At 39.7% G+C, this 17,631-nt stretch overlaps 1 protein-coding gene and 1 pseudogene across 1 annotated transcript; both read right to left on the bottom strand.

Annotated features, from left to right (window-relative positions):
* Positions 1-811: 811 nt before the first annotated feature.
* Positions 812-1,435, bottom strand: LOC123457552 (annotated as a pseudogene).
* Positions 1,436-1,990: 555 nt separating this feature from the next.
* LOC123457509 (vomeronasal type-2 receptor 116-like) lies at positions 1,991-14,135 on the bottom strand. Its single transcript, XM_045141387.1, has 7 exons — positions 14,095-14,135; positions 13,388-13,512; positions 9,075-9,355; positions 7,884-8,687; positions 6,692-6,919; positions 6,187-6,310; positions 1,991-2,901 (listed from the first exon to the last, which is right to left on the bottom strand). Exons 1-7 carry the CDS (start codon positions 14,133-14,135, stop codon positions 1,991-1,993), a joined length of 2,514 nt encoding a protein of 837 aa, XP_044997322.1.
* Positions 14,136-17,631: the final 3,496 nt, after the last annotated feature.

Genomic DNA, 17,631 nt, shown 5'->3' with positions numbered 1-17,631 from the left:
TTCCCTCTGTAAAAGCACTGGAAATCCAACGAGTATAGACGACTGACTCACTAAGTGTTTTCCCATCTCACTCAACCTATTGTAGTGCCTATGGTTATTTTTTAATTATCCTATTAGTTATAACATTCTGATTTTCAAGGTCTGTATAAACTCCACTATGCTATTTTCTGTAGTAATACTTCTATAAAAATAACATGGCTAGCTAGTTATAAATCAGAATAAACACAAAATTATACATTTTCCAAATTAGTGAGAAACAAATTATATCATGACATATCAATTAAAATTGCATCAATAATAACTAACATTTCTATGGTAGACCCCCGCCACACACACAAAATTAAGCAGTGCCGAATAGGGCTTGGGCTACAGTTAATCACATTTGGTTTTCTTAAAAACACAACTTTATACACTATAAACAATTAAAAGGCAGTTTTCTTCCTCCATAACACACACAGACTTTAAGGTTTTAGAAGTATCAACAACCTATAAGAAAAGTACTTTTAAATGGTTAAAACGAATCATAATACCAAAATTTAGTGTATGAAGAGTAGACAGAAACAACCAAGAAAAAAGTGGATCATTGGTATTGAATATTTCACATGAATAGCCCAAAGTAAGTTCCAAAGTTTCTCCACCTTCACAAATTAAAAAAAGGTGTCCTTTCCAGTGTGGGCATATACATTATACATCTCTCATCAACAAGTTTAAGAGCAGAGTTTTAAAAGGTGGCAATATCAAGTTATTCAGTACCTAAAATTAGAGGATAGCGAAATTTCAGCGGCAAAGTTGCATCCTTTCTCAGAACGCGTTAGGATCCTACACGAGTTGTGGTGGTTCTTTTATCTGAGAAAAAACTTTTCAGAAGGAACACCTGCCCTATGCTAACCACCAGAAGAATGAAGGCTTCTCCCAACTGAACAATAGGCGACTCTTGTATTTAGATCTTCTGCTCGGCTTTGGCCTTGAGCTTCCCTCAGCCGGAAATGAGTCTGATAGTCAGTAACAGACTTCAGAGCTTGGTGAATGGAAACAGATTCCATCTGGGTAAGGGCACTGACTCGGTTTTTACTGGGAAACAAGGTGGATCCTCCCCAAATGGAAAATCAAAATACACTGTTTTATGTGTGAAAGTAGAGAACTCATTGCAGAAGCAAAATCTGTAGGTCCCATTTTTGGAGGCCGTGAAGGTGAAACTATCATACTGTGTCTTCATCTCTTTGTATAACACTTTACCATCAGGATCTTCCAATCGACAATCTACATCATAGTGACCACCAGTAATCACCTGGAACTCGAGGGCGCACGCGGTGCCCGGCGCAATGTCCTCCTAGAAGCGCTGCTTGGCATTGTCGGGCAGCTCGAAGGTGATCTCCAGCAGCAGCGCCGGGAGCCTCCAGCCCCAGCGGCCCACGGCGGCCGCCCAGCGCGGCATCGCGGCATCCCGGAGACGGCGGCGGTGGCCTCCATGGAGCTGCGGGGATCGACGCGCGGCAGGCCTCGGCCCTTACCGCCCGGCGGGAGAGCGCGGAAGAGCCACCGGGCCTTGGGGTCGGATGTGCGATGCTGCTGGGACAGAGGACGGGAGGACTGCAGCCAGTACAGAGATAAAGCAGGGAGAGAAGCAGCGGAAAAGGCCTAGTGGGCCAGAAGTCTTAAGTATTTAATTTTAAAAATACTTTTAGGGGCTGGAAAGATGCCTCAGTAATTAAGGCACTTGCCTGCAAAGCCTAAACGACCCAGGTTCAATTCCTTAGTACCCATGTAAAGCAAGATGCACAAAGTGGCACATGCATCTGGAGTTTGTTTTCAGTGGCTAAAGGCCCTGATGTGCCCATTCTCTCTGCTAGAAGTCCTGATAAATATCTTTAGAGAACAAATAAGAGTTATACATATGAACAAGTATTTTATCATTTTCTAATATTTAGTTGCTATAATAATGAAAAGGTTTTTATGTGATATACACTAAATGAATACATATAAATTAAATTTAACAATAAATTGGTTGTTTCTTCTTGATCCTCTGAACAGAATTTCTACTGGGTCTTAATAAAATGATGTAACACTTGGGGAAAAAGATGCAACCTAGCAATCCCACACTGGAGAACAAGATAGAGAAGACCTCCACTACCACCATGGCCTTCCCCTTGGTGCTATGGTAGACAGGGAGGAAGGTGAGCCACACACTGCAGAACACCAGCATGCTGAAGGTCAGGAACTTGGCTTCATTGAATGTGTCAGGCAGGTTTCTGGCCAGGAAAGCTACAGTGAAGCTCCCTACAGCCAGAGATCCGAGGTATCCCAGGACACAGTAGAAGGCAGTGACTGAGCCTTTATTACACACAATGATGATGTGCCCATGTTCTGAGTGTGCATCAGTGTCCACAAAGGGAGGGGATGTTCCCAGCCAGAGTCCACAGAGAACAAGTTGGATCAAGGTACAGATGGGAATGATGAAGTTAGGTGCTCCTGATACGAGCAATCCCCTCATCTTTCTTCCTGGAGCAGTGGCCTTGAAGGCCAGAACCACAGTAATTGTTTTGGCCAAGACAGTGGACACAGCCACAGTGAACAGAACTGCAAATGTGACCTGCTGCAGGATGCAGGTGACTATTTTGGGATATCCAATGAAGAGTAATGAACAGATAAAACAAAACTTGAGGGAGATGAGCAGGATGTAGCTGTTTGTTCGATTATTGGCCTTTACAATCGGTGTGTCTTGGTGCTTCACAAAAACCCCAAGAACAAGAGAGGTGAGTGCAGAGAAGCACAGGGCCAAGCAAGCCAGAGCCATCCCCAGGGGGTCTTCATAAGACAGAAATGTTACAATTTTTTTGAGATAGTGAGTTTGCTTTTTGTTGGCATACTGATCGATTGGGCACTTCACACATTGATCCATATCTGGCAGACAAAGCAAAGTATCATCAGGATAGTGGCAGTCTTTCCTTCTTACTCACAGCACGGTACAAACAATTGTTTTAGAGGCGAAGCATATTTGTATTCCTTGTTCCTACTGACAAAAATCAAGGTAGATTGTCTTAAAAAATAAAATAATGTTGTTGTAATGTAATAGAATGCAAAACATAGCTTAGATGAAGTATTTCTTATGATTTCTACTGCTGGAGAGGTGGGTTCGTGAATAAGCCCTTGTCTGCAAAGCCAAAGGACTTACATTTGATTTACTAGATCCCTCAGCAGTCAGACACACAAAGGGACATATGAGAAAGTCACATATGTGCACAAGTTGACATATGTGTCTGAAATTTGACTGCATTGGCTGGAGATCCTGGCACACCAATTCTCTCTCTGTGTCCCTCTCCTGCCCTTAGTCTCTTTAATAAAAAGAAACAGGTTTTCCTCAAAAAATAATAATGATAATTCTCACTCAGAGTTGTATAAACAGTGCAGTCCAAGATCTGAGAGGTACATGGCTATATGTCTTCTTTACAGTCTTTAAAAAAAAAATTTTTATTTATTTATTTATTTGAGAGCAACAGACACAGAGAGAAAGACAGATAGAGGGAGAGAGAGAGAATGGGCGCGCCAGGGCCTCCAGCCTCTGCATACGAACTCCAGACACGTGTGCCCCCTTGTGCATCTGGCTAACGTGGGACCTGGGGAATTGAGCCTTGAACCTGGGTCCTTAGGCTTCACAGGCAAGCACTTAACTACTAAGCCATCTCTCCAGCCCCTTTAAAACAGTCTTTTAAACATCCATAAAGGGAGGGAGGGACAGCACTCATGCTGCTGTTGACTTGGGAGCTTGCAGGGAGCACAGCAGAGAACCTGATCAGGGACAGTGGCTGAGACTAGGGTCTACTGGGCCACAAGGGAGTGTGGAAATCCATTGATTTCCTCTGGTGCCCCTCCATGCTCTCCCACAGATGTTGCTTGACCTTACCCTGAGAGCTGAGTCATGATTAGGTGGACACTGTCCTGACCAGAAGCACTCTTGCTGTCGCTTATTCTTGCTCTTGATGCTGCTCTCGAGTTTTGTTTTTGGTTTTGTTTTTGAGGTAGGGTCTCACTCTAGCTCAGGCTGACCTTGAATTCACTATGTAGTCTCAGGGTGTCTTTGAATTCATGGAAATCTTCCCACCCTTGCCTCCAGAGTGCTGGGATTAAAGGCATGCATAACGCCTGGCTCTTTGATGTATTTTGAAAACCTTTTATTTGTTTTTGACAATGACCATAAATTTCAACAATAAAATGTGATTGTTCCTTCCAAGCATGGTTATATATCTTATGAAGTCTTTGTCTGTATCAAGGTGATGCCCTATGGCTTTGTCCTTAGATGGCAGTTCATACATATAATTGTTTCAAAACTTATTTTTAAGAAATACTCCAGGCATGGTGGCACATGCCTTTAATCCCATCACTAGGGAGGCAGAGATAGGAGGACCAAAGTGAGTTCAATGCCACTCTGAGACTACATAATGAATTCCATGTCAGCCTGAGCTACAGTGAGAACCTACCTCAAAAACAAAACAAAACAAAACAAAAAAAAACCCCAAAGATGAACAAATAAATAAATATTATAAAAATGAAATTGAAGATCCCGATATATAATTCACACCAATATCACTATTGCTTAAACCCATTTCCTTGGCATAGGTATTAATGTACTAATCTGGAGAGGACATAGCATTTACCTATTTCTCCAAATTCTGCCTCCATAACCCTTGGTCTATGTTTTAACGGAATTTGGTCAGGAAATTATTGAGAAAGCATTATGAGCAAAATGTTTTTCCAACTTTGATAATATTGAATATGATGCATAATAGTGAATTGGAGAGAAATTCCTCCCACCTGTAAGTTGTATTTTCTATCATGGTGTTTCACAATTTTGATCGTGATCACATTGAATCATAAAATAGGATTAAAAAGCATTATATGCTATCCCATATTCAGTATTTTCATTAAGGAATATGGTATTTTTACATTTATAATTCAAATCTTACTTTTCTTAATTATGTTTTTGAAATTTATGTGCATACGATTTTATTGTGTAGGCATGTCATAGTTAGTCTAGGTTATATGGGTGTCAATTCCACTTTATTTGCTACAAGTAGCATGGACAGCATGCACAAAAATAAAACACTTTCCATATTAATATGAATCTCATCCATCACCTCTATAGTTTTTATGTAACAAGACAATTTGAATTGTATGTATGGTATTATCTGAATAAACATGGTTTTTATTTTCTTTCCAATAATAGTTTTAAATTCTTTTTTATGACTTTATCCAATCACATCTAAACAAATTAAAATCACTCATTCCTCTTTTACATTATGTATCAACACCACTCCCTACCTACTTTAATTTCGGGTACACTGGAAATGTGACCTGGGTATGAGAGTACCTTGAAGACTTTAATAGATCAATTTATATATAATTACTTAAGTCCCTTTGATTTTATTGATTGCAGCCTTTAAGGTCTACTATAACATCTCACCTCCATGTTTGCTTCTCTTCTCAAGTGTAAACTAGAGAGCAACATTAAATAATACCTATTCATCCACTCAGTGCTCAACCTAGTACTCTTGACATCCTAGAAATACATGCTTATTTTTATTCTTATATTTGATCATCAAACATTTCCCATTACCTCCTTAAATGCTTGGATGCATATCTAAAATAACACTTTTGACATTTTAATCAGACTATTTTGGTTTTTCAAAACAAGATTTTGATGTTTGTGATATTCCATGTCTAGATTCTTTAAATTAACTTTTATTTCTGAACTACTTTGCATATTCTCACTAGATACTGGTTCCCAGTATGAGTGGAGAAACAATCGAACTGGAGAATTACTCCCTGTGGTGGTTTGATGCAGGTGTCCCCATAACTTAGGTGTCTCAATGCTAGGTTCCCAGCTGATGGAGATTTGGGAATTAACGTCTGCTGGAGCCTGTGTCTTGTTGGGGGTGGGCTTATGACTGTTATAGCCAGTATCCTCATGGCAGTGTTTGGCACACTTTCCTGTTGCTATTGTCCACCTTAGGTTGGTCAGGGTGTGATGTCCACCCTCTGCTCATGTCCTCGTTTTCTCCTGCCATTGTGGAGCTTCCCCTTGAGCTGTAAGCCAAAATAAACCTCTTTTTCACACAAGCTGCTCTTGGTTGGGTGATTTCTACCAGCAATACAAGCCTGACTGCAATACTCCCTAAACTATCAACTTACCCATATTGTTAGAAATCTCATTTGCTGGGCAGGGGAAACAAACAAAACAGCAGGCTGCCTTTCCCTTCTGCCAGAACTTCCTGAAACCAGGCCTGCAAGTCTCACTGCACACAGAGGAGGGAATCTGAGGAAAACCAGAAATGTGTTTGTAACAGGTAGGAATTTCATCTACTTCATTCATAATTATGAGTTAAAATAATGCAGCATTAATAAACTTATTTTCCAAGCCTATAATAAAATTGAAAGGTCAAACTCCATTTAATACTTTGTATGTTGTCATACATATGGAGATTTTGATAAAACGTTTTGTTTGCTATGAATAGCTTTTAAAAGATAGAAAGGAAATCAAGCAGGCTTGAAAAGAAACCCTAAACAAGCTGTTCTTGACCAAATGAGGAGGGGGTGCACATTGCCCCACATTATTTTTGTTCTTTATGTACTAAATAGATAACTATGTAAATAAAAATAACTTTAGAGGAATGCATTACAGTTAGAGAAAACCTACCTGCCTACTTCCTGTTGTCCACTTTTTTGTCTTATCAGACAAATACAATTGCTGACCAATATTCATATATGGAGAAAACTGTCCTATTTTGACCTTTATTCCAAGACCTCGTGGAAAATTCCACATGTGGAGAATATCATAGTCTGCATCAATCTTTGTATTCTCATTAACTGTCACTAGGTCTCCAACAGGGTTAATAAATTGTATGTTCTTCAGAGCATGGTAAAACTAAAAGAGATATATCATTTTGCAATTACGTATGTACACACATATAGACATACTCTATGTAATATCTCTTTTTTGCAACCCATCATTCATAAGAAAACTTCATTGTATGTACCTAATAGTGCATAATAAATGAAATTCCACTGATTGATTCAGTATTACTGTATTTTTATATTTGTTTTTGGAGAATCTTCTAAAATGATCACCAAATATTGGGCCAGGTTAATGAGATAAGCCTTTAAATCCATTATATTTACAAAAATCAAAAGAACATTAACTAAAGCATTATAGTCTTTAGTAATTGCAGTGATACAGAATTCTTTAACAACTCATGTGACCTGTCAATCACCCAAATAGTGTACTTTGGCATGGGAAAAGCAATTTCACATCTTGATATTCAAACACTTCATGATTACAAAAACCTGGGATTATGTTTCAAATACTTAGAACAGTTGGGCATGCTATCAGGATCATTGGGCACATAAAAAACATCACTCAAATCTTTATGGACATGAGCAAGATGAACATGTCTCCAATAAATCTATAGGTTAGTTAACCAAACTTGGAACAATCACACTGAATGCAGGTGGCACTATCCCACGGGACAAGGGTTTCTAATCAGTGAAAATTGGCAGACCACATATACTCATCACTCTCTGCTGACAGGCTGTGTATGCCATGGGCACAGTTTTGTCATACTCTTGCTTCCATGCTGTTATCAACATGATGGACTGTACACTTGAAGTGTGAACCAGAGTGAAACTATTCTCCACTAAGTTTCTTTTGTCAGGTATTTCCAGCCCCCCCCCCCCAAAAAAAAAGTAACTAAAAACACACATCTAGATTTACTTTCTAGGAAACAAAACAATACACAAATATTTTTAATTTGGAAGAGTACTCCCAATACCAGTGTTTTTTAAAATATGTGTGCAACCACTAAGAAGGTAATATTGATGACACTACATACCTTTGGGCAATCAAGTAGGTTTTGAGGTGTCCTTGGCTGAGCATCTACCTGTTGAAATAATGTTTCATGAAGGGCATATGCCCAAGCATACACAGCATTGTATAGATTGTAATTCTCTTCATTCATGGCCATGTCAAATCCTTGATCTGCATACCATTCTAATGAAGTGTTAGGTAAACACATGCTGTGTGATTGGCATTTAGATTCATTGTCTGAACAATTAAAGTTCATCCATTCTGATTTCAGCAGTGAAATATCTATGGGATATGTGGAAGTGCACATTGTTTGGATAAATTTCTTGAAATTGGGAATCTCATGATGGTGGGTTGAAAAAACAATAGTCCCAAGGAATGAGTCAAGCATGAAATCTCCTTTCATATTTGTGATGACATCTAACTGTAAGGTGGTAACCCAGATACTCTGGATGCGTAGATAAGCCCATCTTATAAAACTCAATTCTAGTGTAGAATTCATTTCCCCATAAATGATAACAACATTTGCCAATGATGTCACAATCTGTTTATAATATATCTCAGCCCTTGTATTGTATAACTCCATGTTTAATGAGATCACATTCACAAAGGCTAAACAGAGTTCATTTCCTTGTATGTTTTCTCTCAAGTCTGAGAGAAATTGGGTACCTTGGTCATCATCAGGGATGGCCAGCCCCACCCAGGTCCAGTTGAAATGAAGCATTAAGGAGACCATGGCAAAAGCCAGTCTTGTGTTCTTGGGGGCAATCTGATACAGATGAGGATACTGATAGTGGTCACTCAGAATAGGATGAAATGGACCATAGTGAATCTAAAGGACACAGAACATAGAAATAAACATGAGGAAGGGAATTGGAAGAAAACTCAATGTAAGATCTGAAATGTGTTAATCATTACTTGGGAAGAATGGTGAGGAAGATGATTGTTCACCTCATTATTGATCATATTTCACTATCCATAAGACTCTGGAAAATTAATGAACAGTTTAAGGGTTGTAGGAAATCCCTTTGCATGTTGCCACATACCTCGTGTAAATTTTTAAAAGTTAAGTGCTGATAACCACCAAGTTACAGATTATTATCCCAGTAAAGTATACATAACAATATATGCATAATCAAGTACCCTATTGAAATATCCCTAGGCACATATGAAAAGTAATAAAGGGAACAAGTTTATAGCATTTATAGCACAGTCTCACCTGTGCATGATGAAAGATCTTCAGAAATGTCCCAATTTTGCTACTTGCTGCCCATGTTGGTCCTGTAAGTAGTATACCACATCCCATCAATTTACAGCTGTAATTAGGAAGCTTGCGATATATAACTGCTCTCCAACGTAAGAAAATTATAATTTTAAATGAATCGTCACACTTGTCAGGAAAGAAATTAAATTTCAAAGAGATGTTGGGTAAAAGGTTGGGATTCTTGTTGATCTCCTCGGTGACAAAAATCAGTGTCAGAATATATTGATATTTTTTGACTGGCAAACTAAAAAGAAACAAAATGATCATTATGGATAAGGCTTCAAGCAGGATAATCTTCAAAGCAAATAGAGTGGACATGTAATACATACAATAAATGAGGCTTTCTACTGAACTTTTCATATTACCGTTCACTTTTATGTGAGGATATGAAACCACATGACATAGGGAACAACTATGCATTTTTAAATTATGTAATGACAGACCGTTCATACATGTATTTATTTTGTTGTAAACATGTCTAAAGAGCTGGTTTCATCCTTAGCACACAAGAATCTGGTGAGAAGGCTGTAGGTCATCCGTCAACTTGATAGTAGACCTACACCACACAGTAAATCTGTTCATATCTTGATCCTAAAATTCAGTTTTAAGAAATGAAAAATAAATGTAGCAGTGCTGTAGTTTGTGGTGTTTTGGTGTGTATATGTGTGTAATATTCATCTTCAGGTTTGTGGTGGACCACATTGTACCTGTGTGTGTGGAAGAGGACAATGCTTGTTTCAGTGGGGACACCTTAAATTAGTGTAAGTTGTTTTTTCTATGTCACTTTACTAAATTGGTGAACACCAAGTCATCATAATAATTACATGTAATCTTCCCCTTCCCCTCCCGCCCAAGCCTCTTTCCTAATTCTTAATAGGATGCAGTTCATTGGAGAGGATTTCTACAGAGACTTTTATTTGGGTTATTATGATTTTTACTTTCAGAATCATTTCAGCTTTCCTTTTTACTGGTATGTTATCCATTTGTAGAATTCTATTACAATATTCTGCTTTGGAATATCTATTTAAGTGTGTTGGTGTTTCTTTTGTCTTGGAATTAATTCAACACTTATTTCTGTTCTCTTACAATTCATTCTCTTTAGGACTTCTGGTCAAGATGATTATGTGCCTATTGATGTCTCACTTCACATGGAAGGAAAGGCAACATTTTTGGGGCTCCCTGGGTTTCTTAGGGGTGTGTATATCCTGGTAGACCTCCAGTGAGAAGGCACAGAGTAGGGAATCTACTGATTTCCACGCCCTCAGGTAGCCCAGCAGTCTCCCAAACTCCTCAGGCACCCTTCTCAGCTGCAGCCCCAGCCGCTGTTCCAGTCATGTACCAATGGACCCCCCCTGCACTAACCATGGGCTGGCTAAGTTTACTCAGGCCAGCAGGCTAGAATTCCCCCTGCCCTAGGCTTTCCAGCCACCAGGGAGCCCCAGGAATGACCAATGTCCCACTGGCCACCCCTCCATGTGCAGACCCAGACCAGTAAGCTATTGTTCATCCTTCCCTCATTCTTTCCGCAACCCTTCAGGGACTGTTGCCCATCCTCCCACATCACCTGACCTGCAGCAGGCCCATATCCCTGCCCTACCTTGTAAGAAGACCTGACAATCCCACCCACCCACTGATACAAGGTCCCAATGGACCCCTGTGTCCCATACCCTCGTACCTCAGCATCTCATAAGCACCACACAATACCATCCTCTCCCTTCCACAGCCCAGCTGAAACACCAGTCTGCTTTGTCCCCATTCCCCCGACCCCGGCCCCCTTCGGATACCTGACCACACAGTCCCATACCCTGAACCACTGTCCAGCAAACCCCTTCATCTGGTCCTTGGGCCCCCCACCTGAGCCTCATGGTCTCCGTCCCTCTGAGAAGACAGGCCCCATATCCATTAGAATCTTAATTAAAGCAAACATAAAGGGAATAATCATTGGAGACACTTAAAGGGTAAATTATGGCTTTCTCTTAAATTAAATATGATTCCTACATTGTGATGGGCAGACCACGGTGAAAAAGGAATAACATGGAAAATCAAATGCAAGGAACAAGATTTCCCAGACACACAATGGGCAGCTCTAATAAAAACATACAAGAGACAATTGGACCAGATAGGAGGGGAGGAAGGGCTTGGGAAGGCACAGGGGAATGGAGATCTAAACAAAACCAAATCCAAATGTGTTTGTACCATAGAAAATTTTCTTCTTGATACCAGACTAAAAGTTATATCCCTCAGTAATAGCATGGAAGGATTGTCCGGTAAGATGGGCCCTGAGAAGAATTGGCTTAAGGCTTATCCTAATATATTTGGCCCTGGCTGGCAAATCCAAGTACCAGAAATTAGTTACAAACCATGTTAAGTTTTTGACTGAAGAGACATATGAGTTCCCCAAAATAAGACAAACTCTGTCAAAGCACAAAGCATGATTATCCATATAAGGGGAGAAATGAGAGCCTATTCCTGTAGAAACCACACACACATGGCCACTCAGAATATTGCAGAACATTGAGAGATCTGGTTTAATCTAGAAGGAAGTCAGTTCCTAGATTGTTAATTAACTCATATAGTGCTGAAAGCACAACTGTAGTTTCTGGATGCAAGCATCCAACATTGCTGTGAGAAAGCAGGGGACTTTCCTATATGCAAGCAACCAACCTGACAAGATGTACACAGCTGTGCAAAAGTAGAACCCACTATAGGTAAGCAACCGGTTGTTTTCTGATGGGTTAAGTAATCTGCTCAGTGGAAAGGAAACCATAGCTACAGTTAGGAAAAATTCCGAATCCTATGGCGACCAAGATTATAGACTCCAATGAGAACCATGCACTACTCTTTGGCCAAAAGTGACACTGCAGCCACCATAATCTCTCTAAATTAACAATTCTTACACACCTATTCTGATCTCACTCTAAGTTGGAGAATTTTTTTTCCTTTTTCTGAAAACAGCTAGAACAAAGGACCACCAAAATCTACCAAGAGTACAAGGATCCCTGACTCCATGTCAGCTAATGAACCATCTCAAGCACAGAGGCTAAGGCCCAAATGAAAACACAAGGAATCTGTGAGATGAGCAAGAAAGCCTGGCAACGTGAGCCAGATGATGGAGACACACCGAAAATATTCCAAATGTGCTAAAGCAGAAATCCCTGATGCTGAGACTTCCACACTAAAAGTAAAGCACACTGACCAAGTCTCAGGAAATTTTGTGGAAGGGTGGGCAGAAAGAATGTAAGAGCCGCAGAGTGGGATAAAATATCTAGGAGCATTGCCTACCCCCATGATGAGACTTCTGTCCTCTCAACTCATTACCCACAACTACATGGTGTATGCCAGCAAAACCACTAAAAAGGGTCCTCAGTGGAAGAGGGGCAGGGAAAAGGGGAATGATGGTACCAACACTTCATGTATCAATATGAAGTGTTAACTTAAAAAAAAGAAAGTATTAAAGAGAAGTGTAAAACATGTTTTCATCATGCCAATCCTGCTATTATATGGTAGTGGCTGCCATGTAACACAAGTAACACTTGTCAGTTTAGGATCTCAGCAGGGACTTAAGTAATCATTACATTGGGTGACATCTCCTATTCTACCAGGAGTACAGATATTCTACAGTCCTTTCTTAACTGCATGCTTCACTGATGTGTGAGCGCAAATACTGATCAAATATCTGACTGATTATATTTCAAATCTTTGATACTCTTATGTCCAAATACAACACAATAAAAGAGGAAAACAGTCAATAGTTGTCACCTTTCTTCTTCCTGTATCCAATTTCAAAAGGAAGGAAATATCATTGAATCTCATGTACACATTATCTTAGAGACTTGTAACTATGAGAAAAGTCTGTCTAGGGTTAGACAGACAAAGAAAATTGTTCCCTTTCCACAGACTTTAGGAATGCATGAAAGATGAGAAGATACTTGGAGAGATACTTTGTCTCAGCCATTTAATGTTGAACAAATACCAGTGGTGTTTCTTATCAGGAAAAGGAGGATCTAATATGAAATCACTGTGTCCCCCAAATTCCGGTTCTGTACATTGGAGTATTAAAAAAATTCAGATACATTTGACTGTGGGAAAATGCTGCTCATTAAAAGACAAAATAAATTTTGGTTCCTTTACAATTGGTATGCTTGGGAAAGAAAGAGCAAGAGATCCAAAAAGTGTTAGTGTAATCATATACAGACTTCTTACACATTATTCAAAACTTCCAAATACAAGATTAAGAAACACAACTGGCACTTACTGGGGAAGCTCACTTCTTAAATTTCTTTGAATACTAGGTTTCTGTGATGTCTGAATTTCAAAAAGACAGTCCTTCCACATGTCTCCATTATTTTCTGTGTTTTGTGTTATTCTCCAAAAGCAACTGGTTTCTGTCAAACTGCAGAACAGGACAAAAAGCATCACAAACAGTAAGATAAAAATGAATCTGATCAGCTTCCCCATGTCTCAAGGCTCTCAGTCTGAGCTCAAATGTAGTGTGCAGCTCCCAGTAGATAAACACAACACATATGCATGTATGTGTGTGTATCTATACTTACTACTATTGCTGATAAGAGGCAATATATATATTCCTAATATTTTTCTTTCCACTCTGTGACACCCTCCCTTGAGTACAGAGCACAACCCTGGGGCTCTGCATCTGAGGTCTATACCAAGGTCATAAACACAATTTGAAAACATGTTGTGAAGATCATCTCTGCTCTCAGGTGATATGAGTTCATGCATGTCCAGGCAAGAATGCTACTGGGATAATATCCTGAGCACACCTGGGCACAGACTAATGTCAACAAGCCATTCAGATGAACAACACCTAAAACCATGTAAGTGGATTTCATCAGACTTTCCAAAGCAGGAGGTGAGGTGAAAAGGTCAGAAAGGTTTCCTGCCCATCATAGCTAAAGAAGACATGTACAGAATCATTTTCTCCATTGTTCAAGCAGTGGAGAGAATCCTCACATACCTCACCTCCACGAACATTGTGGCATTTCCTGTGTGGTCCATGCACTACTGATTAGCAGTTTCTTACCTGTATTATCCCACAACTCTGTGTTGTGCATTGTCTGAGTAAACAATAAAGAAAACAATCATGGCAAGTCTAGCAATTCCCAGTCTCTCAATATCAATGCAGACTCTAAGCTTCATGCTTTTGTTCTAAATCATGACCTTCATCCATGTTCTTCAGTTCCTACAGACCAATACCCTGTGATGACCCAGTTTCTCATCTTTAACATTGTTTTTATCCATTGCTTATTAATATCTTATTAGAGTATTCTAGCTGGAATTTAACCTTATGCTTTGTGTGTAAACTCTATATGTCCACAATATAAGTAAGGGATTACTTTTTCTTGTTGCTTTCCAGTTTCTAGTTGGACAGTTAATAAATGAATGTGGGATGAGGAACTTGTTTTTGTTAATATGGGCTGCAAACAAAGTGGCACAAGTTTAGGGTAACTCATTTTATGTGAGTTGACATAGATCTTGGGACTCAGAATAAGGCTCAAATGTCCTGATATTTTCCCCTTATTTAAAATCTAGTTAATATTGTAAAATTATTACTCACTGGTTCTAATTCTGGGACGAATCCTCATAGAGGATTCGAAGAGGCAGATGCAGAGGAAATAGGGAGAATTAGCCATGGAAGGGGAAGGAAGTTCATCCTTGAAGATGGATAATAAAATTCCTGTTCACAATGTTGAGCATGTTGTCATTAGTATTTAATACAATCATTTCCTTCTTTTATTTTAAGTCAACATGCAACAGGATGGATTTCTATAAGAAATATTAACATGTGTGACATTGCTATTTGAGCATAGTCCTTGTACATCAGCTATGTTTCTCCCTCACTCAATTCTCACCTTATCCCTTCTTTATCCCAAATATTCCCCTTGTGTTACATGCCATAGGTATTTGTTTATATTTTTCATATTTAATTTTTTATTAGTTAGGGATATACTCAGTGTGTAAATAGCACAGGTTGGTACCATCCTTACCCTCATCCCTGTACCCCCCCTCCAAAAGGACCTTCCTCATTGGGGATGCCAGTTATCGCCATGGGGATTGTGGTTGTGCATTGTGGGGGTAGCCATCAGTTATAGGGAAGAGGCAACTTCTCTGCTCATAATGTCCCAATTTGTGACTCTAACAATCTTTCTGCCCCTCTTCTGTGAATTTCCCTGAGCCATGTTGCATTCTTTTTAGGTCTGCTTCAGTGATGGGCTCTTGAGAGCCTCTGTGTCCCTGAATCTCTGATTTGGTAGGAGTTGACTGTCCTCTACGTCTACCTCTTCCACCTTTTTGCTGACACGAGGTTCACTGAAAAAGCAGCACTCTTGCTCATTTCTCCAATTCCTCTATGGCTCCAGCTTGGACCCTGGTGAAGTGCAGTGGGCTGATTCTCTCCTTAGGTAATGCATCCATCTGAAAAAGAAAAGCAGATTCTGCAATGTACAGTGAAGTCAGCACAGGTTAACAGTTGTTAGTTCAGAGATAATTTCATAGGAGTAGGCCCTCTTGTAGCCCAAGATGGGTGGGAGTTTGATATTGGAGAGCAAGCTAGTTTTCTGGATATGATTCTGCCTTGTTTTCCAGTTCCAGCTATAGGCTCCTTTCCACTGAGTGGATCCATTAGCCAATCCAAGAGTAGTTGGCTAACCACCTTTGGCTATGTGACACTTGGGTGAGCATCATGTCAAGTTGTTTGAGTTAGAGTAGGTTAGAACTCTAGTTGCTCAGATAGAGGTTGGATATTCCCCCAATAGCTCATGTAGCACCTTCTGGCACTAGACAGGCTGTCTGGGGGTTGGCTCAATTCCAGATTCCAGCCAGGTCTCTAGGTGTTCCATACCAACAAACAGCCTATGGCATCTTCAGCAGTAAAGTTTTACCATTGAACGCTGGTGGGTAATCAAGTGCTCTGACAAAAGTTGTCTCCTTTTGGAAAACATTTTGGGTCTTTTTGATCAACAGCTCATTGTTCTTGTTAATCACATCCTAGTACTTGTAGTTACAGGCCAGCACCAAGGGGAACACAAGGAAGAAAGAGATAGGAAATGTAAAAGAGGAAGAATGAGAGATACAGAACAAGAGAGGGAAACAGGAGATAATTGAGGTTAGGCTTCTTCACCTCATCCTCTCCAGGGCCTTTTGATCCAAGTGTTCCCTCTAAGTCCTGATGAAAGTTCAACCTTTTAGTCTGTCCCCAGGATATAGGATTTTATGGCACCAGTTCCATTTGAGTCCAGTTTTGTATCTCCCCCCACTTTTGCCCTCCCCTTCAGTACCTTCCCTCCCCCACATTGACCAGTTCTTGAGATGCCTATTAGGTACATCAGCATCTCAGGCTGATCCAGGTTAGGATCCACAGGTAAGTGAGACTATGCAATGATTGTCTTCTGTGATTTGGTGAGTTTGCTGAGAATGATCTGTTCCAAGTTCTACCATTTATCTACAAATTTCACTGTGTCATTTGTTTTCTAACTGCTGAGTAGAATTCCATCATGTATATATACCACATCTTGTTTATCTATTTGCTACATGATGGACATCTGGGTTGTTTCTACTTTTTAGCTATTATGAATTGAGCAGCTATAAACATGGTTGAGCAAATATCTCTCAATTGAGGCATGGAGCTGCATCTGTTCATAACTCTATAGTCACCCTTTTTAGGAATTTCCATATTGCTTTCCATAGTTGTTGTACCATCTTACATTCCCACAAACAGTGAATGAGATTTCCTATTTCTTAACTTCCTCACCAATATTTGTTTTCATTTGATTTTTTAATGTTTGCCATCCTTACTGGGGTAAGGTGGAATCTCATAGTTGTTTTAATTATCATTTCCATGATGATTAGGAATACCAAACATTTTCTTAAGTGTGTGTTTGCCATCTGAGAACTGCGTGGTCAGTTCTCTGGCTCGCTTTGTGAGTGGGTTGTTTGATTTTTTATTGTTTAGGATTTTGAGTTCTTTATGGAATGTAGAAATTTGTCCTCTGTTAGTGGTATAGCCAGCAAAAATTTTCTCTCATTTTGTGGGTAGTCTATTGGTACTGCTTATTTCATATTCGTCTGTGAAGAAACTCTTCAGCTTCATGATATCACAGTGGCTGAGTGATTGTTTAAGTTCCTGAGATCTTGGGGTTTTGTTCAGGAAATCTTTCCCCACTCCTTTATTGTGGAACGTTGCTCCCATTTTTTTTTTCTTCCAGTAGTATAAGAGTTTCTGGTCTTATATTGAGGTCTTTGATCCATTTGGACTTGATTTTTTGCATGGTGAGGTGTGTGGGACTAGTTTCCTTTTCCTTCATTCTTTATCCAGTTTGTCCAGCGCCATTTGTTGAAGATGCTGCCTTTTCTCCAGCATACATTGTTAGGGCCTTTGTCAGAGATCAAGTAGCTACAGTTACTTGAATCAAAGCCTGGATCCTCTACTCTGTTCCATTGGTCTATAGTCCTGTTTTTATGCCAATACCATGCTGGTTTTTTTTTTTTTTTTTTT

The sequence above is a fragment of the Jaculus jaculus genome, unplaced genomic scaffold, assembly GCF_020740685.1.
Source record: "Jaculus jaculus isolate mJacJac1 unplaced genomic scaffold, mJacJac1.mat.Y.cur u25, whole genome shotgun sequence".
NCBI classification, from domain to species: domain Eukaryota; kingdom Metazoa; phylum Chordata; class Mammalia; order Rodentia; family Dipodidae; genus Jaculus; species Jaculus jaculus.
The sequence above is the reverse complement of the archived record's forward strand: the minus strand, read 5'-3'. Positions and strand labels throughout refer to the sequence as shown.